Genomic DNA, 25395 nt, shown 5'->3' on the forward strand with positions numbered 1-25395 from the left:
GAAGATTCAAAAAAATATATATATATACTTCTATAACTATGTCTTAGACCTAATGTACTTTATCAATTAAACTTTGTTATTAGTTGTTAAACATAAACAAAATTTATATTATGTGTTTTATTGATGTAATTATCTCTTTTTATTAAAATACTCATCTTTCTGTATAATTAATAAATCATTTTTCTAATAAAATATTTTGATTTTGCATTTTTAGACAAAGTTAATAATAATAGTTAACTATTTAATTTTTGTCATACATCATCAATTTAATAAGTTACCTGTAACTCAAATTTTATAATAAATTATTTTTTTATTTTCATGTATCTTATGATTTTTTCGCTAGGTTTACACATATAATTACAAATGATTTAATATTTTTAAACTTTTTAGTTAACGTTAAAATGACTTATAATTTTTAATTTAATATATTCATATAATTTATATCCATTAAAAAATGTTATTATGTCTACTTAAAAAATTGTTATTCACATGGATTAGGACGCTGATGATAGTAATTATTTCATCATGATATACTAAATTATATTGTATATTTATATCTTTTTGTTAAATTTTAATCTATACGTGTACGTAAGTTAATTAAATATTATTTTTATACCTTAGTTTTTTATTCACATATACCTAATATTTTTCTTATTATTTTGGCGTCATGCACTAGTAAACAAAAAAAATAAAGCACTCAATATGTACTCTAAATTATATCTTATACTCTATTTTTTATGTTACATTATTATTATTCAACTATTAAGAACTCTGAATTTGGTGAGATTCAAAAAATGTTGTGAAATTATTATTAGGATAAAACATATTTTTTATTAAATTTATTTAAAAATTATTTTTTAATTTTTATTTTAATTTAATTTTGTCTTTCTTTTATTTAATTTTGTTTTAATTTTTTATTTGTGTTAAAATTATTTTTTGATGGTTTTAATTTTGTCCCTAACATCTTAGATTGAGTTAACATTTAAGAATAATTTTGACAAATTAAAAATATTAAAGATAAAACATATAGATTGCATGATAAAGTAGTTAAAATATTTTTAATGTTTTATTATACATTATTCACTTTTTTTTTACAAAGATATAAACTTTCATTAATAGAAAAAGAAAGTATAACTGTCTATTACTAAAAAAAACAAAAAATAGGGTAATAACCTAAAAAGAATGATATTATCTACTATTAAGAAAAAATTCTAAACGGTCCCTGACAATTATCTTAAAAGACAACGAGGCCCTTAAAAAAAATACTCTTTACAGCCTCTAATTTTTTACTTTTATAATGAGACTGATTAGTCCCTGTGTCAATATTGACAGGGAAGCTAACCAGTCCCACGAAGTTAAATATTAAGGGGCGAAAATGTTATTTTTTGTTTGGGAGCCTTGTAATCCTTCAAAGAAGTTATCAAGGGTCGGGTTGGGTATTCACTCTATCTAATTTGGGGATGAAGGGAGTTCGGAAGTTGCAACATTTCATCGTGGAGCTTGTGGACTGAAGAGATCAACATGGATAAATTCTAGATGTTTATGAAAAATAATGGTGAAAAAGATGGCAGACCAGGAGATGTTGATGGATGCTCTTCTATAGAAAAATCTTGATTTTGTAGGGGAGAGCTAGCTTCCACAGGGTAACCCATACATTCTTCTGTTTCATCAATTGGAGGTAAATTTTAATTAGGTCATGATTGAATTGGTATGCCACCATATAGCCAGATGCAGTGTCATACTTTTCACCCTTATTCAATACCCACTGTAATTCATCAGCTCTAGGTTCAATTTTCAGAGACAATATTTTTTGTTAGCAATTTTTGTAGGGAAGCTTTCCTGGATCAATGTCTGATTCCACTGTTGGTTCTTTTTAAACAGGTCTTTAACCTAGAAAATAGGTTGTCCCAGGTACGGGATTTGTGAGCCGTGCATGAAAGTGAACGGATACGGATGAGGAAGCCATAGGTCTTTATAGATATGCAGTAGGGAGGTCATGTCGATCTGCCAAAGTTATCCCTTTTTCAACTACAGAGCGCCCCTCTAAAAGGCTTCTCCAATCCTATAAAGGTGAGCTTTCTACATCTGCCTTTAGAGCATCAGTATATTTGTAGTACTTTTCTTTGAGTATTCTGGTTATAAGAGAATTACGTTGTGTTACGATCTTCCAAAATTGCTTGCCCAATAAGGCTAGATTTTGTGCTTTAAGGTCTTTAAAATCCAAATTCCCTTCCTTATTCAGTCTTGTCATTGTATTCCAAGTTATCCAAACCATACGCCTTTCACTCCCTTTTTGTCTCCACCAAAACTGTATGAGGATCTTGTGAATATATGAGATTAGGCTATACGAAAGTCTGAAACAGGGTAAAGTGCAAACTGGAATGCTTCTCCCACCGCCTTTAGGAGGACTTGTCTTCTCCCTGCCGAAAGGAGGCTGCGCTTCCACCCTTAGACCTTGTTACAGACTTTTTCTCTAATAAAACTGAAGGTTGCCCTTTTATGTTTAAACGCAATAAAGGGTAAACCAAGATACATGTCCTGAGCTCCAATGTGGTTAATGTTTAGTGCCTCTGCCAACTGAATCTGCATCGGGTCTGGAGTGTTGTTACTAAAAAATACTGCTGACTTGGCTAAATTAACCTGCTGCCCGCTAAAGCTCTGATAGGATGCTAGTAAATTAAGAATATTATCACAACTATCCATATAAGCTTTACAAAACATAATAGATTCATTAGCAAGCAATAAATGGTTTCCTCTAGGACATCACCTAGTCACTTGAATTCTTTGAATTGTACTGTTTTGTTCTATTTTGTGTAGCAAGAAAGAGAGTTATTCTGCACAAAATTAAAAAAGATAAGGGGATAGAAGACCTCCTTAACAGATACATCTATTTGGCTTGAAATATCCAAAAGGTTGGCCTTTCACTACAATAGAATAAGAAACAGTAGTTACTGGTTCAGGAACCCAGTTTATCCAAGTATCATTAAATCCAAGCTTGTCTAGCATAAACCATAAAAAATACCACTCCACTTTATTATAGGCTTTACTCATATCAAGTTTGACGGCCATTTTTACTATCATACCCTGTCACTTAGTTTTCAGATAGTGCATGTATTCATGGACAATGAGAATATTATCGGATATGAGCAGCCTTTAATAAAAGTACTTTGGTTAAGGCTTATTAGCTTAGGTATCATCCTTTAAAGTCTATGGACCATGACTTTAGAAATAATTTTATAGATAACCGAAGAAAGACCAATAGGTCTCACTTGAGTCATGGTACTAGCATGTGGAACCTTTGGAGCCAAATAGATTTGGGTGTAGTTAAAGCCCTTTTTTTTCACTTGCAAATTAATTTAGCCGTCATACCATCATCACCAGGCACACTTTGAGGGTGAATAATGAATGTAGTTCTCTTAATCTCTTCTATAGTGATTGGGCTTCGAAGCCGATAGTTCATAAAAGCTGTAACTTTCGGCTCAAAGTCTGTAAAGTACGGTTCAGGATTAGCTTGAAAAGTAGAAGAAAAAATGCCCCTGAAATAACTATCTACCACTTCGGCTATACCTACATTAGAGGTTGTAATTTTGCCATTATCTCCTTCTAGTTTCCATATCTTGTTTCTCTTGGTTCTATTTCTGAATTTCTAATGAAAAAATGTGTGTTCTGATCACCTGCTTATAACCATTTGATTCTAGACTTAGCTTTTTAGTACATTTCCTCATCATGAAATGCTATTTTCAGCTGCCTTTCTAATTCAATTAATTCTAGTCCTTCAAGAGTACCTTCTGTTCGAAGAGCTTCAATTTGATCTTGGACTTGTTCAATTCTTTTTTTGGAGTTTGAGTTGTAGATTTGCTGCCACTGAACCAGTTTATGGCAATATTTTTTAATTTTCTGTGCCAACACGAACATTGCTGAACCCTTAACTCCTTCCTTCCACACTTCAGTGATTATTTGTCGAACTTTTAGACTAGAGCACCATTTCTCTTGAAATTTAAATCTTCTTTTCGATTTTTCCATGGATGGATCAATATCAAGTAGGATAGGAGCATGGTCTGAACCAATTTCTAACAATAGTAGATCAGTAGCATGTGGATAATTAATCACTTAACTAACTCCCCCAAGCATACGGTCTAATCTTTCCTAAATTAGAGCCTCTCCTTTATACCTGTTAGACTAAGTAAAAGGCCTACCCACCATACCCAAATCAACAAAAGAGTGAGCATTTATAAAGGAATTCAAAACATCAATTACCGAATGTGGTTTGAAATTTCTTCCTAAATTTTTCATTTTGGGATGAAATAACATTAAAATCTCCCATGATTGTTACTGCTCCTTGAAATTGTTGGATAACCGAGCTAAGTTCTTTAAACTGATGAACTCGGGTTTAATCATTTGTACTTAGATAAACTCCAATCAACCCTGCTCTATATGTTTGCTTGAATCCACTACTTTTGCAGCAATGAAGTAGTGTGAATATTGTAATACCTGAACCACAACATCCTCCTTCCACCCAAGCGCCAAACCCCTAACTATTTCATTCGGGTTAATAATGAAATAGTAGCTAAAACCTACTACCTTAAATTTCATTTTCACACTTCGAGCTTGATTTTAGTTTCGCAAAGAAAATTATGCTCGGGGGAGTGGGATTTAATAATCCCTTTAAGATTGTGGATTGGTAGGGTCTCCCCAAATCCCGACAGCTCTAACTAATCAGCCTCATAGTTCTTGGGGTGCCACTTGATGGGCTTCACCATCTCATTCCAATCCATATTTGTCTCCAGACATACCTTCTTCTTCTGTTCCAAATTTTCATTCCTCCGTTTCTGCCAAGTAACGAACTCTCCCCGCTACCTCATTGTCTCATCAATTATTTCACCTTTAAGATTTTCTTCCTTCCATTCCCAATTTCCTCTGTACTCTTTGTTTCTTGAATGATATTGAGAATTGAAGTAATATCATCCAAGGTCAAAGGGTATTCATGCGTTGCTGGACTCTCACCCCCTTCCACAACTTTCTCCTTGCTGGCCTCTATCTCGTCACTATCCAAACCATCTGATTCTCCCATGTTGATCCTGTTTCCACCACACTGAGATTAGCAAATCCGTCGAGCAACCAAGAGGGTGGTGGTTCTTTCTAAGGTTGAGGGTCAACTTTAGCTTGATTTGTATTTCTTGTTGGGTTTGGTTTCTCTTTCACTATAATCCGCCTTCCCACTTGATCTGCCTTGAGCCATTCATCTACCATGTCTTCTCTAATTTTGTTTGTAAATTGTGTTTTCTAATAGAGCACCACATACTTTGGGCCTGTGGCCAAGGTGAGCACAATACGTGAAAAATATTCCGATCCTTTCATATCGTAAGCCAATTTCCATCATTTTCTGGTCATGGCTTTTTAGTTTCAAACTATCTCGCATGATCTTTTCTCCATCAATCATAATTTTTGCCTTAAGAATTTTGGACTCTTATCTCTGGACATCAAACATGCCAACGTCCAAAATTTCTCCCAACTTCTTTCCCACGTCTAGAGTCTTACAGCATTCCGACACTCTCCAAAATTGAACCAATATTATGAACAACGTGATTTTCGACTCTGACAATGTATCAGTTTCTGTCCACCTCCTAACATGCAAAATATAATCTTTGAATAACCGTGGGGCTCCCCTCTCAATTCTGAGTGCATCCACTTCGTCATAAAAAAAATTGGAACTGGTTGCCTTCTTTTTCTGCGACCCTAAAACCCTCAGGTTTATTCTAAGATTGCGCACAATACATTTTCCATAGTTCCCATGGAGAATGATCTTGTTGCAAAAACTCCGCCCAACAAACTTTTAGAACACGCTTTTACTTCGTTAGAGAAGTCTTCCTTATCTAATTCCACTACATCCTCCTTATCTTCTTCATTGTTGGCTAAGTGTGGATCAAGATGCCTGTTTGTTGTTGCCATTCCAAACTGATCTGTGACTGTGAGTAATCTAAGTTTTTGATTGAAAATTTGATTATACACTGTCCACTGACGTATCTTATCAAAGTCTATATTAATTTTCTGCAGAATATATTTTACTTTCTTAATACTAATTTTAATTAAATCACTATCATATAGTTATTGATTAATGCATTCATGATTCACTTACCAAACACACAGATGAAAATAGTAAAAAACCTATAACATTTCCATCGTCCTTCTTCGTTGCTCACTCATTTTGATTTAACTTCGTCTTTCCTGGCTATTGTTGCATCTACTTCTCAATTCTAACCCTTAATTCAAACTTCTATGTTCTAAGTTCTAACACCCTACTTTTGCTTCGTGTTTGTGCTTTTGTTGTTGGTTCAAGTCTTGCTTTTGCTTTATGCTTATGTTCTGCTTCATACTTGTTACATAATTGTGAAAGATCTGAATGTACTTATTATAACTTTTACTGTTATTTTAGTTTATTATGTGTTATGTGGTAAACTTGTCTAGTTTTTTTTAATATAAATTCATAACAAGTAAACTCATACGAGTTTACGAGTTGAGTCTATGAATCGAGTCTAGGTAAGTTTTACTAGTTTATTTAGACTCGCAAATTTGATAAACTTGATTAAGGATATCAAAGAATTGAACAAAAGGAAGATTAAAATGCATGTGAAAAACTTTGGTAGAGAAGAAAGGTATTTCCATTTGCCAAGAGCTCAATTTAATTTTGTTAGAAGATAAATCTTGAAAGTTAATAACCTGTTCACAATTTTACTATTTTGATTAGTTTTTGAAGGAGTTAAAGTACATCAATATGAGTTCCTTTCGAGAACTAAAGTTAGATAAGTTTTTAAAGGTTGTGAAAATCTTAGCAAGGCATAAATTGAGTCCATGTCAATCTGTATTTGGTGTTGTGTAAATTTGAGTTTGAGAAAACCATGTATGAGACTATTTGGATTCGTAAATAATGACATTGTCTTTAATTTGTTGGTGCCAGAACCTCCGTGAATTTGATTATAGATCCCTCATGCCCGTTCTTTCTTTGCCCTGGTGAGCATCCAAGTACTTCACTCATTTTTTTGGTTCTTGATAACAAGAACTATAATCATTAGAATAGGTGCAACAATTTAGTCATTTCTTGGATCACAGCTTCTTTGAGTCTGGATACTGTAAATAGTGCCCTTTGGAATGGTGTTGCATACGATCTTTGGGATGAAGTGAAAAAATATCTTATCAAGGTGAAGTTTTCCGCATCACAAAATTGGATGAGGATCTATTTTCCACCAAGCAAGATGACTCAGTGTTGCCTCTTATTTCTCTAAGATGAAGAGCATTTGGGAAGAACTTGAAGTATTTCGACTAGTTTCAATTTGTGTGTGTACACCTTCTTGCTCTTGCTCTTGCTTGAATATCTTTGGTTGATGTTTGCTACAAGAAATATAGAGTTCCTCCACATATCAAACAAAGAATGCTTCATTCTACTAACAACATCAATGCCTAGCTAGAAAAGCCAGAAAGTAGCCACGACGTTAATCACTACAAAAAAAAGTGATGGACTTGGCACCTCATTTACATTGGAGCAAAAAAAGCTTTGCTAGCCTTGTTACAGCAACAGGGAGCAACCAATTCTCATAAGTAAATAAGTTCTCACTGGCTACAAAATTCACACTTCCAAGTAAAGGTAACTCACCCAATCATGGTTCTTGGGTCATAGACACCGGGGCTACCATGCATGTCCTATTTCATCTTAATGCATTTCATTTATATAAAAACATCAATCTAATTAGAGTTAGATTGCCAAACAAATGTGTGCTCACATCTCTGGTATTGTTAAATTTTCAGATTCTTTATATCTCATTAATGTGCTCTCTTTACCTGATTTTGCATTAAATCTCATTTTCATCTCATTTCTCATTACTTCGCTTGATTGTCAATTTGGTTTTAATAAATTTGGCTGTGAGATACAAGATTATCCTACAATGAAGATGATTGGAACAGTTGAGATCAATGATGAACTATATACATTGACAAAGACACAGTTCCACATACCCGATCACATAACTCAAAACATTATTGCATCTCATTCACAAACTACATGCACTAACCTCACTATACTTTGGCATCATAGGTTTGGCCATTTACTTTTTAATAAATTGCATCTTATGCATCAATTGTACCCTATAATTTAAAATTTCCAATTCAATAAAACTATGAGTGTATATTCTTGTGATTCTTGTCACTATGCAGAGCAAAAAGCGAAAACCATTTCCTATTAGTGTCTCAAATTCAGTTTCTTGCTTTGAACTCATACATATAGATATTTGGGGTCCACTAAGTACACCTAGCACTTTAGTTGATGATCGTAGTAGATTTACATGAATTTTTCCTATGAAATTAAAATCAGAAATTGCTTTACTTTTACAAAAGTTTTTTCACCCTATTCAAAATTAGTTTGGTAAGACTATAAAGCTTTTAGATCCGATATTGGCAAAGAATTTCAACTTGAAGAATTTTAACAATTTAAAGGGGATGCTGCACCAAAGATTTTCTGTAGAAATTCCCCAGAAAAATAGTATTGTAGAGAGAAAATACTAGTATCTCTTGCAAGCCACAAGAGCACTTTTGTTTCACTCATTAGTACCCAATTGCTACTAGGATTATGCTTTATCATATGCAACCTTAATTATTAATTTCCTTTCGAGCATTTTACTCAAAAATAAAAGTCTATTCGAACTCGTATATAAAAAATTACATGATTTTCCAACTTTTAAAGTCCTTGGAAGCCTAATTTATATTTCAACTCTCAAATGATAGGAAAAAGTTAGACCCAAAGGCAAGAAAATGTGTTTTTTTTAGACTTTAAACAAGGTACCAAGGGATTCTTCACTCTAGATATCAAAATTAATACTTTGTATGTATCTAGGGATGTTACTTTCTATGAGCACATATCTTACCATTTAAGGTAATACACTCGGATGCAAATAAAAATAATTTCCACTCTACTAAGCCAAACACTATCTCACTGAATAATGAGCACTCACCCCTTGCATTTGACACTCTCTTTGACTATGCATTACACTCCTCATGTAGTTGGCCTTCCCATTCACCCGCCTAACACAATTTTCACTCCATCGCCCAACTTCTATCTCCCCATATCACCCTGATGACACATCATCTTAAGCAATTTTTAAGATCTTATCTTATTCATTTTTTTAGGTTTCAATCAAATTTTTTATATTTTCTAATAGAAATTAATAAATGATCAAATATTTAGAGTTGTGTTAGTGTTTTAATGATTTCAGGAGTTTTTAGCCCAAAAATAATAAAAAAGTCAAAGAAAAAAATTCAAAAAGCCTAAAGAAGAAAAGTTTGGCCTAAGGAATCAGAAGCGTGCCCCAAAGGCCTCCCTTCACTCCTCACCTCTGCCTTACGGCCCATGCCCTACGTCTGGCGGGTGCATGTATCTAGAAGTATGAATTCTGAGCTTTTGCTCAATTTCTTCTAATACAAACCTAACTTAAAACTAATTACAACTCTCAAAAAGCAATAATTAAGGTCCAAGCTTAATTATTCACATCATTTAAAGTCTTAATCACATTATTGAAGACTTTAGAAAATTAGTTATTAATTCCTTCTAGAAATATATGGAAGTTGGTTCGTTTAGAATTTGAATTATTGTTTTGAATTTGAATTCATAAGTCAGTAATTAGTTAGCTTATTTTTCTCTCCGAAAAATATTATTAGGATAGTTATATGATCTTTCTCTCTAATAAGATCAGTTTAGTTTAAATTTTAAATTGTAGAATTAGGATATAAATAAGTGACTTTGTTCACAAGGAGGGAAATCCAGCTCCTTTATAAACTCTTCTTCGTGTTTTTTTTTTTCACTTTTTCATGGGTAATTAATCTTTTGTCAAAGAGTTAGAACCTCTGTTTATGTTTTCTATGGATTATTAATCAACGTTTATTTTATTTTAAAATTTTTTATTGATCTATTTTATAATTGAGTTCTTCGTTTTTCATTCAAATTAGTGGTATCAAAAGATATGTTAATCTCTTTTAAATTCTTTTATTATAATTAAAAAATTTGATATTTGAATTAAAGTATGAAAACTCTTTCACCAGAATTTGGCTAGAAATAGTAGTTTAATTAGTGTGTGGCACATATATAACACCCCAAATTTTTAAAAAAATTATTATTATTATTATTATTTAGTTTTGGTAAGAACAAAGAAAGAAAGAAAATTTTAAAACGTGACTTTTATGCATAAGTTTATATATTGTTTGAAAGTAACTAATTACTCGATTCCTGGTTGCACTGATTTCTTGATTTAGTTGTGAAATTGAGATTTATTTGATGATGTTGAATATTGTTGCAAGCTTGTTTGAGAATTATTGGTTGTTGGATATGTTAATTTGACTGAATAATATTGTGTTGAATGTTAAATTGATTTAGACTTGTGTTCGGTTTGGAATTATTGTGATGATGGTTTGATTGTGACTGTTTTCTGAGTATTGAGAATGAGTACTTGTAAATTTTGGTTATATTATCAATAACTTTGGTCACTAAACTGAATGGGTTGAGAACCTTGCTATTTTGGTCATTATTGAGAAAAGGGCTGGTGAATTGTTGAGAAAGGGAAAACCCGTAAGGGTTGCAAAGTCCGAGATTTAGGGGAGATGCTGTCGAAATTTTATTAAGAAACTTAGGACTCTGTTTATTTAGAAAAAGGTTGGACTTGAAAAATCGTATTATTTAGTTTTTGATTTATTAAGAAAAGGTTTATGTTTGGGTTTGATTTATTAAGAAAAAACTTTATGTTTTGAATGTGATTTGTTAAGAAACGATTATATATTGAGTTTTTACTCGTTAAAGAAGACTTTATGTTTTGAATTTGATTAAAGAACTACATTTTAAGGAATTATAATTCAAGGAGTTTATTAATTTTAAAGAACGAGTTTGATTGTCGTCCTCCCTAAAGTCTCGAAATTTTGCCGTGAGACTTACTTAATAAATGATTCTTTTTAGTCTTTTAAAAGAGGTTTAAATCTGAAATAGTTTTGAATTTGGTGTTGGTTTTAAATAAAAATGATTTGAATTCGGTTTATTAAGAAAAGAAATCTCTGCCACAGGAGAGCAGAGAATAAAGATTGAAAAAATGTATTAACTAGAGGGATCTCTGTCTCTGCCACAGTAGAGTAGAGGGCAAAGATTAAAACAGAATTGAATGCTGTTTGAACCTTAGTGCCAAGTGTCTAGTGGGGACGGCGATACGTAACGCTCACTTGACACTATAGGGACGGCTCAGTGAGGACGGCGATACGTAACGATCACTGGAGACCGAAAGGAAGGTTACGGCTCAGTGACGACGGCAATGCATAACACTCACTGGAGACCAAAAGGAAGGTTCCCCATGAGGACGGCGATACGTAACGCTCATGGAGGGGCAAGGTTCTGAAAACCGAATCGGTCATCAAACCGCTCTAGTTACTGGTTCACTGGTTTACTGGTTCAACCGGTCCAACCGCAGTTCAACCGGAAAAACCGTTCCATGATAAAATAATAAGTAAATTATAAATAAACATAATAAAATATCTTTCAAATTTAAAACCTTATACAAATTATCACCAACTAAATGTAATTAATTATCAAAATATGCAAAATATGCAAAATAATTGCAGTGCACAAGTTAAAGATAGACAATATTACCTTAATGTAATTGAGTCAAAAAGTAAAACAAAACAAGCTCTTTTAATTCTTTTATGCTTGTAGGCTTTAATATAATCATTAATATAATCATTGCCATGCAGAGAAACTTCCCTGAAGGAATTTATGGCAACCAAAATAGGTCCTGTTTTTGTCTGAATTGTACAAGATATGATTAACAAGGTTGTCTGAATTGTACAAGATATGATTTACAAGGTTAAATATTGAAGTTAGTTAATCAGACCAAACAAGAATATTTTCCAGTTGTCTCACTGAGTCCAGCCAAATGAAAAAATATCACTGTGTACTATTGTAATTTTAGATCATATCTTACTTTCTCATCAGGCAGTGAAACAACAGACTCAATTCCAGAAGATGTTGTTATCTTCACCAGCTCCTAATTCCCATTTGAAAGTTGAAGCCAACACTGAACCTTTTGAAATAACGAACTTCAGAAGTAAGGGAAAGAAATAGAAAATTCTAAACTATCCATGTCTTATTAATAATGAGAATAGAAAAACTCAATCTCTTAAACTCAATAATTACATCAGTTATCCAATTAAATAATTGGATCACAGTTATCATAACTGATTTCAAAGCCTAGAAGCAGAGTGAAATTAAAAACATGAAGCATATAATAAATCAAAAGATCACCAATTGCAATTTTTTTTAAAAAGAACAGAAGTTAAGAACAATGAAAAATGAAGAAAGATTAACATTTTTCAACCCAATTTTAACACAGCTCATCACAATGATTAACAACAACAAAAAGCACTGAAGGAACAGTGAATCAGTAACATGGGCAGTGCAAATTTAAAATTTAAAAGTTATCAATTTAAAATCTATCATCAAATACAATCAGTGAGCAAAGCCAATTCAACCAAGCACTGACTGAGCATTCTGTTATGATTCTGTAACTGAGAAGCAACAAATTCAAGTTACAGCAACAAAATTAACAAATCTTAGTAAAGTCCAGGTTTACAGTAACATTTAGATCAGCAACAAGGCAAATTTATTGATTAGCAATTTTTTCAGCAACATGCAAATATACAGGGAGAAGGGAAATCTGGAGAAGAGAGAACAGGGAAGAGATGGTGCAGGGACTCACCAACGGTCGACGGCGAGTCAGCAACCACCAGACGGAAGGCGACGACGCAAGGGACAACCCCATGAGTTGCTTCTGCTGCCGGCGACGAGACAGGCGAACCATGAGATGCCAGTGACTGAGACGAGACTCGAGTGACACTGGGAGGCAGAATCAAGCAGAGACAACCACGGACGACGAGCAACAACCAACTCGCACAGCTCGAGCACTCACTGGCGGAGGGAGGCGCAAGCAGCCGAGCACAAAGGAGAGAGGCGAGATGCGAGCACATGACGCGGAGGATCCAGCGAGAGGCCCGAGAGTGCGCGACGGAGCTGACGGCGCGACGGAGCGTGATGGCGTTCCCTATGTCTCTCTGAACCTTAATGAGAATGGTGGAGCTGAAGTGCTGAACTATGAAAGTGAAATGAAAGTGCGAAGGGCGAAGGGATGGGATTAGGGATTCAGATTTCAGACATTTAGGGTTCACAAAACACAAAACGGCAGCGTTTTGCTGCACAGCTAAAAAACCGGCCGGGTCCCGGTTCGGTTCGACCGACCGGTAATCGGCCGGTTCTCCGGTTCAACGCCGGTTTCCAAATTTAACGATTTTCCTTATTGTTCGAACCGCTTTAGTGTCCGGTTCACGGTTCGACCGGTTTGAACCGGTTTTCAGAACATTGTGGAGGGGACGTTGGCTGAGATAAGGACAGCGGTACGAGATGCTTATCTCAGGACCTGTATCGAAAATCGGGCAACAAACCGACACATGAGCTCATGGCCTGTATAGGACTAGATATGCATCATCCTTATTTGTAAATTTGTATTTGATTGTGTTTGCTTATCTTGTTTCTCTGTGATTGTGCTATTGATCTTGTTTGACTTGTTTGTATGTTGCTTTGGATCTCTTACTTGTGCTATTAGTTCACGGATGTATTAAGGTGAAATGTTATGGTTGAGAAATGATTATGTGGCTGAGAAATAGTTAATATGACTAATTTTGTGATAAAACCCTATTTTAAGTTTAGAAATTAAAAAAAAAAGTAATTATCTAAAGTAAAACTAAAAGTATTTTCAGGAATTTAATAAAAATTGTTTTATTGAGTAAATTATTTGCATTATATTCATTACTTTTATGACATTCCATTCTCTACTGAGAACGTGTGGATTGTTTTCACCCCAAAATATTCCATCCTTTCAGTGCCACAGGTTCGAAAACTCAGTTTGAAGCTGCGGGTGATTATTAGTCTTATTTGAGTTAAGTTGAGCAAAGTTGTCACTCCAAAAAAATTATGAAGGCTTGGAAATTAGAGATACCCAATGTATAAATTTTTCTTTATTAGGAAAGTTTGTTTGGCAATTACTGCATAATAGAGATAAGCTTTGGGTAAGAATTATGTTGGCAAAATATTTATCTGGAAGTTCTTGCTTTTCACCCAATTTTTCTAATAATGTTTCAAACTCTTGGCGAGCGATTTATAAGACAATAGAAAAGCTTCGTGATGGTTTTGATTGGTGTACAGGCAGGATGTCTAAATCATTTTGGTATCATGCTTGGCGACCATATGGAACGCTAGCTCCTTTGATTCCTTTTGTGCACATCTCTGATTCTCACTTAAAGCTAGAAGATGTTTGGCACCATGGACATTGTCGGTGGGATATTCTTTGCACAATGATTCCGGAAGAAGTTAAACCTGATTTGATGCTCTTTGATCCTATCAAGCAGGCAGGAGATAAAACATGTTAGTTTTGGACAAACTCAAATACTCTCACCTACTCGACTAAAAGCGGGTATGAATGACTATTGAAGAAGAAATTTGGCTGGAATGATAATGAAAATTAGCTTTGACTTTGGCGCTTGAGAATACCGAAGAAGATAAAGTGTCTGCTCTGGCTTTGTCTCAACAACGGAGTTCCCACAGCTAGTTACCAGTTTCAAAGGGTCTTGTTACTTTGAATTTTTGTCAAAGATGTTATCTTGCTTTAGAGGATATTAACCACTGCTTTAGGACTTGCCAAAAAGCTTGTCAGATTTGAATTAGCTTAAATTTGGGAATGACCGCTGAGGACTCTAGTTTGGATTTTGTGTCTTGGATTCGTTCTAACCTCAACAAAAATGAGTTTCTTTTTGCAGCGGCCTTTTGGTGGATTTGGAGGGATAGGAACAATGACATCTTCTATCAAGATGATTCCTGGAGTAAGGAAAAAATTGTTCACTTAGTTAAACATGCTGTTCGAGATTTCTCTAATGTTGTTACCAACCAAAAACATATTATTCCTTCCTCTTTGTAATATAATTGGGAACCACCTCCAATGAATGTCTGTAAAGTGAACTGCGATGCAAGCGTTTTTGAAAATGAGCAATTAGCTGGCTTTAGATGTATTATTAGAGACAACATGGGAATTTGGATAAAATGTTGTTTTGCCAGTATACCTCTTTCTAGTGTTCTCTGTTGTGAGTTTCATGCTATTTGGAGAAGGCTTGTTATGGCTTGGGATTGCGAGTGCAAAGAGATCATATGTGAAACTGATAATCTTGATGCATTTCTTCTTGTTTCGCAAAGCACAACCAGCATAATTAGGAATGAGTCTAATATGCTTGACAAAATCAAAGAGATGCTTAAGCGCAATTGGACAGCTACTTTAGTGCTCATCCAGTGCACAACAAACAGAGCGGCTGATTTAATGGCTAAGACTGCTGCTTTAAACAAACAGGTGTACCTAGAGTGGTTACTGCCCCCTAATAATTTAGACATTATTATTAGAGAGGAGTGCTACTCTTTCTCTTAGGTCCTTTTTCTTTGTGTTATGTTCAGTCACCAAAAATTACTTTCACTTAATATTCTTAACTGAAAAAAATAAAAAAAAAACAAATAATTTCAATTCGTTGTGCATAGATTATTTTTATTTATTCATCTTATTTATTTAATTTTTTTAAATTTAAAAACTCACTATATTAAAGGGTTTATTTGTTTTTTATATTCAAGTCAAACTTAAATTTGTTTTTTAAATTTAAATTATACTTAAATTAAATGTTGATAAGTTAATGAAATTTAAATATAAAATATCTTTTGCAATCATAACAAATTGTAATTCTAATGTCTATTTTTTCTAAAATAAATAATTAATTAATTGATGTTTTAAATTTTTAAAATTTAAAATAAAATAAAATAAAATTTGATATCAACACATCATTGTGAAACAATTAAGTAACTATGACATTTCAAAAGATTCTTAATTATTAACATGGAGCTAATTTTTTAATTTTATTTGATATAATAAAATTTAAATTTTAAATTTTACCTATATTTTTGCAAAATTTAAAGAGATCTACTTATAATTTTACAAAAATTTTTAAGTATTCAAGTTGTAGTTATCTCCTTCAAAAAAATTTTTTTGTTTGTTTTCTTAAATTTGAAGTCTAATTTTATTTAAAAAATATTATTGAGTTAAAATAAAATGTGATAATGATGTCTTTTATTTAACATAGTATTTTATACAGAATTTATTACTTAAATTCTCCAACAAGATTACGAACGATGGTGAATTTGAAGTGTTGAAAAATGCTATTACACCAACTAAGCGATTATTTTCGGAGTCCGAAGATTCAGAATCGGAAGGAGATACTTCAATTTAAAAGATGATCAAGATTGAGAATAAAAATTGAGAATTTGAATGGGCATATTTTAGAATCCTTTTTTAAGTCTATCTAATAGAATAATACCAAACATATATTTATTTTGGTGAAAATATTATTTGTTCTTAAGTTATTTTTTTTGTTTTTTTTTTTGGATTTTTATGTTTAAAATTTGAATTTTTTTTAATATAAGTTAATGTTATTTGGTTATTACTTGTGATTTTTTTTTTCAATTTATATCATTGATATTTTATTAATTTCTAATTTAGTATTTGATATCATAAAGTTTTATATTTTTAATATGAAATATTATTGATATAATTAAGTTAGTTAGTAATTTTTAATGTGTAATTATTTAAAAAAAACCTAATTCTAATTTGTAATTGCTAATTAAAATACTGTGTTTAATTAAGCTTTTTAATTTAAAATAAAAATTTTTTTATTCTTAAGTAAGTAAATATCTTTAAAAAAATCTTTTTTATTTACATAATTTATAAGCAAATTTTGAAAAAAAAATGGAGAATTTTTTGCTGATGTGAGCTAATATATTGAGTTTGGAAATTATTTGCTTAAGTGTCATTATTAAAATTTTTTAAAATTTTATTTATAAATTATAAGTTATTTGCTTAGATGGTTATCTTTTAAATTTTAAGTTATTTGTTTAAGTTATTTTGCTTAAGTTATTATTTTTTAAAATTTAGGTTATTTGTTTAGGTTGTTAGTTTTTAAATTTTTAAATACATTTTCTTAAGTTGTTAGTTTTAGATATTTACATAATTTATAAGGTTATTAATTTTTAAACTGTAATTAATTTTTTATTTTTATTGACAAATAATAGGATAAATACAATTTATGATAAAACTAAAATAATTATTTCTAATTTCTATTTTCTGTATAGATTAAAAGAGTTTTATATTTTAAACCAATATTAAATTTTAATTTTTCTCATGCCATTATTTTAGAAGGAGCATAAAATAAAAATATTAATTAATTAATTAATTAATTTAATAACAAGATCAGGAGTGATATATACAATGGGTTAGGATTTAAGTAGTAGTTGTTAGGGGTAAAATTTGTGCTTCCAAAGCAGATAAATGTATCATTCTAGCTACACGCGTCTTTCACAGGTAGCATGAGATACATGTTTAATAATTATCAAGATATTCTAGCAATTGGTAAGAAATATATGGATATCTAGATCTCTTTATCACAATGACAAGTAACTCGAGTTGGTAAGGGATTGGTAGAGTTAATAATCCAAAAAACTTAAAGGTTGAAGACCGACTAAATATATTATGCAGAATGTTTAAAATTAAGCTTGACATGCTAATCTCCAATCTTAAGCAAGAGATTCCATTCGAAGTGCTAGATGCAAGTATTGCTCATCGTTTAACCTTATTTTTAGGAAAATTTTTTGTTAAATTATTTGCAAAGTTATATATTTATCAAAGCATATATATAAAATAGATAATTTATTTATAACATTATTTTTTTATCTTTTTATTATAGTGATTTACATGGTGAAATTCTAAAAGAGAGGTCCACCACATATTCATATTCTTTTATGGTTGAGTGGAGACCACAAGATAACAAACATAACTTAAATTGATCAGTTAATATTATTAGGATTGTTCGATCCTGTTCGATACTCAAAATTGTTTAGAGCTGTGTCTACATATATAATTCAAGGACCATTTGCTCAAAATCTTCCTGCATGAAAGATGGATACTACACCAAATATTATCCTAAAACATTCAATAACACCACAGCTATTAAGACAGTGGATACCCATTATATAGAAGATAAGACACAAGAGTAGTTATTGAAAGGAAGGGATTCCATATGGATAAATTGTATTCCTTACAACACATATCTGCTAATGTCTTATCAAAAGCATGTTAACATAGAGTACTACAACAAGTCAAATACTATCAAATATTTGTTCAAGTACATGAATAAAAGTTCAGACAAGGTGGCAATTGAGGTTTCAAATAATTTTATGATTGCGGGCATTTATCTGCACGTGAGGCTGTGTGAAGAATTTTGGCGTATGATATTCATTGGAGATGGTCTTCAGTGATGAGATGAACCTTTCTTTTGTCTAAAAAGCAAAATATCATTTTTAAAAAGACAATGACAATCTTGAGAAAATCATGGAATAAAAAAAGAATGGAGGCCAACAAAGAATTTAAAGCAAGTTAAACTTTTACGTATGCTGAGTTTCCAAATCAATTTGTTTATGATAGAAAAAAAAGGGAATGACATTCACGTAAGAAAGAGTATTTTATTGTGAGGTTAAACCATGTTCTATCGGATACAGGTGATATCTATTATATGAGAATTTTGTTAACTGTTCAGAAAGGTTGCACAACATATAAGTCTATTAGGACATTTAATAGGATTACATATCCTAACTTCCAAGATGCTTTCTATTAATTAGAACTACTATATGATGATAGAAAATTCATTACAGCTATTAATGAGGTTTGGTCATCAATTGAAAAAGCTATTTGTGATGTTATTAATATCTAATAGTGTTAGCAAACCAAATTATATTTGGAATGCAACTTGGACATTATTAGCTGACGGGATATTATATAAGAGGAGAAAAATATTGAAAAATTAAGGTATTTTATTATATGGTAAATCATTATCACATGTAGGACTTTACTTGGCAAAATCAGTATTCACCACTGTTCTGAAAATCGAACCGGACCGGCCGGTTCAACCGGATTAACCGAGAACCGGTCATCTGGTCGGTTCAGTTGTACTCTAAAACCGTTCGCAAAAAACCGGGCTAAAAATCGGCCGAACCGGCGGTTAACCGGTGAACCGTCAGAACCGATCGAGTTTTTTCAGGGTTACCGGTTTTTTTTATAATATATATATAAAAAAAAACCCAAACCCCGTCGCACTCTTCTCATCGTTCTTCTCCTTGTCGCCGTCTCTTCGGATCGTTACTCTTCTTATCGCCGTCGGCCGGTCGTCGTCTCTTCGGCGATCTCTCTCTGTCGCTCTCTTCAAGGTCAACAACACCTATTATAGTGACCTCCCCTCGACGTCGAGTCTAAGCTGTTGGAATCGCTGCCGCGAAGGACTGTTCCGTCGTCGTCGCTACTCGATTTGTTAGTGTCCGTCTCTCTCTTCGAGTTTTCTCTATGTCTGAGGGTCGGAGCTCAACGTCCTTTCTCTCTGTCTCTCACACGACGACGTCTCTCTCTGCCCGGCTGCGGAGTATTAGCCGCTTTGTCACCTTGCATCGGTTATTTTGTTAATTTTGTTTATTTTGATTTATGAGTTGCTGGTTGCTATTTTTTCTGATTCAGTTGGGCAATGCTTCACTACATTGTTGGTTATTTATGCTGTAATTTTTCTGATTCTGAGTTATACTACATTGTTGGTTATTTATGCTGTAATTTTTATGATTTTGAGTTATGCTATGATTTTGATTTTTGTGATTCAGTTGTTGATGGTGTTATGGGCAGTGCTTTACTATATTGGTCATTGTTTATGCTGGAATTTTTTTTATTCTAAATTATGCTATGATTTTGATTTTTCTTATTCAGTTGTTGATGGTGGTATAGGCAGTGCTTCACTACATTGTTTATTATTAATGCTGAAATTTTTTTATTCTGAGTTGTGCAATGATTTTTATTCTGAGTTGATTTTGGTTGTTGGATTTGTCTGCTTTGTTGGTTCTGGTTGCTGGATTTGTGCTTTGTTGATTCTGGTTGCTGGATTTGAGTTATTGATGGTGTTTTGTTGATTATGGGTTGCTGGATTTGAGGGAAAATATTGTTTATATTGAAATCTGACTGAGGTATTTAAATTTGTTAATATTTTTATTGTATATATAATTAAACCGGTTGAACTCCGGTTGAACTCCGGTTGAACCTCTGAACTATTGAACCAGTTACTTCACCGGTTCATTGACCGGTTCAGTTCTCGCAACCTTGGTATTCACCTATGGACAATTTTACGTTGCTTTGTCAAGAGTTAAGAGTCCCAATAGCTTGAACATTCTAATTCTAAGCTAAGATAGCACTCCAAAGTCATTAACAACAAATGTCATGTTCAAAGAAGTTTTTAATAATATTTAGGTAAGAAAAATAGTATTTTCATTTTAGTACGAATATTTGTCGTAAATTTAACTAATTTATCTATAACTATACTTTCAAACTTGAAATGAAATGTGTAACATAGAGCACAACATCATATGGCAATTGTTTATCTAATGATGTTAGTAAAATATTATATTGTCGATAAACTTTTGTTAGTTTTTTATATAAAGTTTAGTACGAAATTGACATGCTACCAATACAGTTATATATATTCTTATCTTTTCAAGTCTCTTTTCTTATGGTTTAAGAATATTATAGATTTCAAATTGTTCTATTTATATTTTACTTTAAATAAATATAAAACAACATATTCAATAAATTTATTATATAATAACAATGATAGTATTATATTAAGTTAAAAAATTTATGATTATAAAATACTATTTTTAATTTATCATGTCAAATTAAAATATAAGTCCGTGCATCGCACGGGTTTAACACTAGTATATCTTGTTTACACGGTAAATAAGATATGTGTATTTTTTTCAAATTTTATATATCTCGTTTACACTATAAACAAGATATATTCATAATTATCTCGTTTACAAAATCATATAAATTGATAAATACTTTATAAATTACTTATTTCGATAATTAAAATAATTAAATTAATTTATTTTAAAAAAATTCCCGCATCTGCATTGAGAACCATAATAATAGTATCATAAATCTCTAGTTCCATATTATAGTAGATTACAAAATGATAAAAAAATATGCAGGTGATTTGCATAGAAGTATAGAACACAAAAATAGTAAATTGACTTGTCAGTGCTAGGAATAGTTAGTTAGTCAGCATATTTTCTTTTATTTAACAATTTTTGTAATTTTATTTCACAAGATCCTAAAATCCAGTAATACATTAAAAAAAAATAGAGTTAAATATGCCCTCACAAGCATATATTCCGAAATTTCCCCAACGTTGGTGATTTATCTAGTTTCTTCTGCCATCTGCCAAAACACAAAAACCATCTCCTCACCACCAATCCTAGTTATTAAAATAGAAATAATATTTAAAAAAGAATAAAGTGGCAAATAAACTGATAAAAATTTACACTTCAAACAGATTAATTTTAAAAAAAATACTAATAAAATCTTCTAGAATAATAAACGTGGATACATTATCTTCAAATTAATTCTCTATGATTAAAGTAGAAAGTCTTAATTTGAACTAACTTGTCTACGTCTACTATCCTAAAAGATTCATTGGTACTTTTTTTTTCTTCGGGATTTAATCTGTTAACGTATAAAGGTTTATTTATCACTTTACTCTTCAAAAAAATATTTTAAATTGCGATTGCAATTACATATAAAATTATATTATGATTACCTTAATTGCACACTAATGAACAACATTCCTGATTGAGACCATAATTAAAACTTTAATCCTTAAATAATCTAGAAGATATATCCATATCATAGAGCATATATGTATAAATTTCAAGCCATTGTCAATGTATGTACTATGTAATTGTATTATGATTACTTTAATTGCAAAACTAGAAACAAGAGTTGACCAAGTTCAGGAGCAAGTCAACTACACAGTTCAAGTTGATGGAACATGTGATTGTGCAATTCGAATCCAGAGAAAGCACTTTCAATGCACAAGCTTAGGATACTTAGCTAGCAGCTTCCTCTGCATATGAATTGGACAGAAAAACTGGCAAATAATAATAATTAGTAGGCATTAAGTCAGAGTTTGTGTATTAATAATAATATTACCTTAACAAGTTGCTCTTTAAGTCATGGTAACTTGGTAAGTCTTCTTTAATTATTTAGCTCGAAAACCAATGAAAGTCTCCGCCATAATATTAATATCTGAAGAATCCTAGTGATGCCCACCATTATCAATCAATTGCTCCTTGATTCAGGATTAGCTCTTTCAGCAATTGATCTGGTGCGGTTTTGTTAGTGGCCTAATGTATTCCTTTTAGTCTTGCCTTTTAATTTTCATCTGCATTTCATTCTATATAGAATGAATACTCCATTCGATCTCGGATAATTATCTCGAAAGGATTACGAAGCCTTTAACAAAAAAAATACACAGGGACCGAGTTGGGTATTTTTCTTTTTTGTTAAGAACCTTGTTGTCTTTTGAGGTAATTGTTAGAATGTGTTTAGGGTTTTTTTTTTCTATATATATGTTTTTATTTTCATTAGTAATCCAAATAAATTCATTCTTTATACTAGCATTATTGCTAAACTAGGTGTAAAAAGTAATTATTTTTATTTCTATTACATAATATAATTGATAATTGGTTTCCTTTTGTGTTTCTACTTGTACATACAGATGGAAGGTGAGAATCCTAATGATGTTTTAATCAAGATTAATGCAATATTAAAGGAAGCACAGCCTCTCCTTACAGATGAATGCTGCATCTACAGGGTGCCTCATGAGATCCGCAAGTTCAAAGAAGATGCATACACTCCAAAAGTTGTTTCAATTGGTCCTTTTCACCATGGGGATCCAAAGTTGCTAAAGATGGAAGGCCTTAAAAGAACATGTTGCAGAGAATTCATTGAAAGATCCGAGACAAAGAACTTGAAAAGCTTCGTGAGTTGCGTGCAAGAGCTGGAGGCAAAGGTTCGTGGTTGTTACTCAGATGAAATCAAGCTTAGTGAGGAAGAACATGTTATGGTAATATTAGTAGACTGCTGCTTCATATTAGAGTTTTTACTTAGGCACCATTTCAAGTTGCCTTATAGTGATGACATTTTTCTGTCACCACGGCTAGGAACTTATATAAGATATGATTTGTTGATGCTTGAGAATCAAGTCCCTTTCTTTGTTCTTGAGAAGCTTTACAATCTAGCTTTTCCTTCTACCTTAAATAGTGGCGGCCACGAAAGCCATCCTTCATTATTAAGGCTTGCTCTTCGTTATATTGTTCCTAGTAGAATAGTTCCTTGCGACAATAATAATGATGAGCTAACCTTAGTAGATGTTGGTAGAATAGCTCATTTTACAGATCTAACAAGAAAGTCTCTATTAAGATCCTCTCACTTATTGCAACCATCAACCTCTGGATGCTCAAGAGAAGCAAAGTTAACACAACTTTATAGTGCAACTGAGTTGAATGAAGCTGGAGTGAAGTTTGAAGTACACAAAGCTAGTCAATGCTTACTAGACTTGGAACTTTCAGGTCATACTTTGAAAATCCCATTCATTAGAGTGATGGACAGCACTGAAGTTATTTTGCGAAATTTGTTAGCTTTTGAACAATGCCACTATATTCATGAATCCTATCTCACTGACTATGCTGCAGTCTTTGATTTCCTTATCAACACAGAAAAAGATGTAGATTTCTTCGTAAAGAATGGAATAATTGAGAATTGGATAGGTGATAGCAATGCAGTGGCTGAAATGTTTAATGGTCTTGGAGTGAATGTTGTGCATCCAAATATCAATACGCAATATCTTCGTATTTGTGAAGAGTTGAATGCTTTCTGTAACCACCCTTGGAACAGAAAAGTTGCGACTTTGAGGCGTGATTACTGCAACACTCCATGGAAGACAGTAGCTTCCATTGCTGGAATTTTTCTGCTTATTCTCACTATTATTCAGACGGTATTTTCTATTCTTCAAGTAGTACTAGCTTAATGTTTGTGTTTGTGTAGCTTTGAGGATGATCACATGTTTAATGCTCAACATGGTTCGACAGATTTGATATCTTGGGAGTTGGAAAAAATGATCGACATGTTCAATTGTATCAAAGTTTGTTACACGTCTTTTGGGGGTTCATTTTGTTACATGTTCAATTTGATACCTTACAAGTCGCATATATATCAACACAAATAAACCTCTTAATTACAAAAACATAAGCAAGAAAGACATCAAAAATTAAGTAACGCCCCATCAAGTTAAGCTCATCTCTGCTAGCTAATAAACCAACTTTGCACATTACACCAGAATATAAATTGGCATCAACAATGAACTATTAGTTCTCCTGCCAGGATCAAATTGATCTTGTTCATGATTAATTGATACATTATGTCATGCAGAAAAACTATTTATTTGGAAAATGCATGACGTTTCCTTCTTTCCTTTTTGGGTAAAGCACTCTTTTTATACCACAATATTTTGGTTTTTATCATTTTAATCCTCTTATTTTTATTCCAAAACTTTTAAAATATCATCAATGTTATCCCACCATCAAATCCCTCACTAACACTTAACGAAATTGATGTACTATTAATAATGTTGTTATTAAAATTACGTTTGTTCAACCCTTCTCTCCCACCTTCACCTCTCAATAAGCTTAAATCCAATTTTCTTACTTTCTTTTTCTTTCTCCTTAAATCCTTTTTGAAGAATTAATAGTGTAAAAGAGAAAGAAAGAATGAAATAAGAGAATGAGATTTAAGCTTGTTAAAAAGGTGAATGTAGGAGAGAGTTGAATAAATCTAACTTTAACAAAAATATTATTAACAATACATCAATTTCATTAATTGTTAACGAGAAATTTGACCGTAAAATAACATTGATGTCATTTTAATGTTTTGGGATAAAAATAAAACAATTAAAATGTTAAAGACCAAAATAAGATTCACCCAAACGTTAAAGACTAAAACAGTATTTTATCTTTGTTTTTTTTATCCTTCTCTTCTCTTCTTCTTTTATTTATTTTGGATTTGAATTGTTTTGGAAGAGAAATTTTTTAGCAGCTAAATTGTTCCACTAGAATTTAAAGGTCGAAACTGAAATATTAAATAGCATAGTTATTCATATTTTTATTAGTTAGTTTAGGAGGATTTTTTATTATAATTTAAAAAAACCATTATTTTCCTAAAAAAAATTATTAAACTTTAATTTTTGAAATACTTTATTTGGTATTTTAGATGAGTTTGTCCGGTCAACCTCATTGTTTTTAAAAAGAAAAGATAAATAGAT

The 25395-nt window shown here is 32.0% G+C and overlaps 1 protein-coding gene across 5 annotated transcripts; it reads left to right on the plus strand.

Annotated features, from left to right (window-relative positions):
* Positions 1-1884: 1884 nt before the first annotated feature.
* On the plus strand, positions 1885-24263 carry LOC107457917 (UPF0481 protein At3g47200). Of its 5 annotated transcripts, none has more exons than XM_052252188.1 (3): positions 1885-2070; positions 22795-23647; positions 23771-24263. In XM_052252188.1, the coding sequence occupies exons 2-3, from the start codon at positions 22795-22797 to the stop codon at positions 24103-24105; spliced, it is 1188 nt and encodes a 395-aa protein (XP_052108148.1). In that variant the 5' UTR covers positions 1885-2070; the 3' UTR covers positions 24106-24263. The 5 variants fall into 5 exon arrangements, with proteins under 5 accessions (XP_052108148.1, XP_052108149.1, XP_052108150.1 ...); XM_052252189.1 differs by having other exon boundaries at positions 23795-24263; XM_052252190.1 differs by having other exon boundaries at positions 22795-24263.
* The last annotated feature ends 1132 nt before the right edge of the window (positions 24264-25395 follow it).

The sequence above is a fragment of the Arachis duranensis genome, chromosome 7 (assembly GCF_000817695.3).
Source record: "Arachis duranensis cultivar V14167 chromosome 7, aradu.V14167.gnm2.J7QH, whole genome shotgun sequence".
In the NCBI taxonomy this organism is placed as follows: Eukaryota; Viridiplantae; Streptophyta; class Magnoliopsida; order Fabales; family Fabaceae; genus Arachis; species Arachis duranensis.

Bases quoted from the DNA above. Each gene is read 5' to 3' on its own strand.
- LOC107457917 (XM_052252190.1), top strand. From the start codon at position 22,795: ATGGAAGGTGAGAATCCTAATGATGTTTTAATCAAGATTAATGCAATA.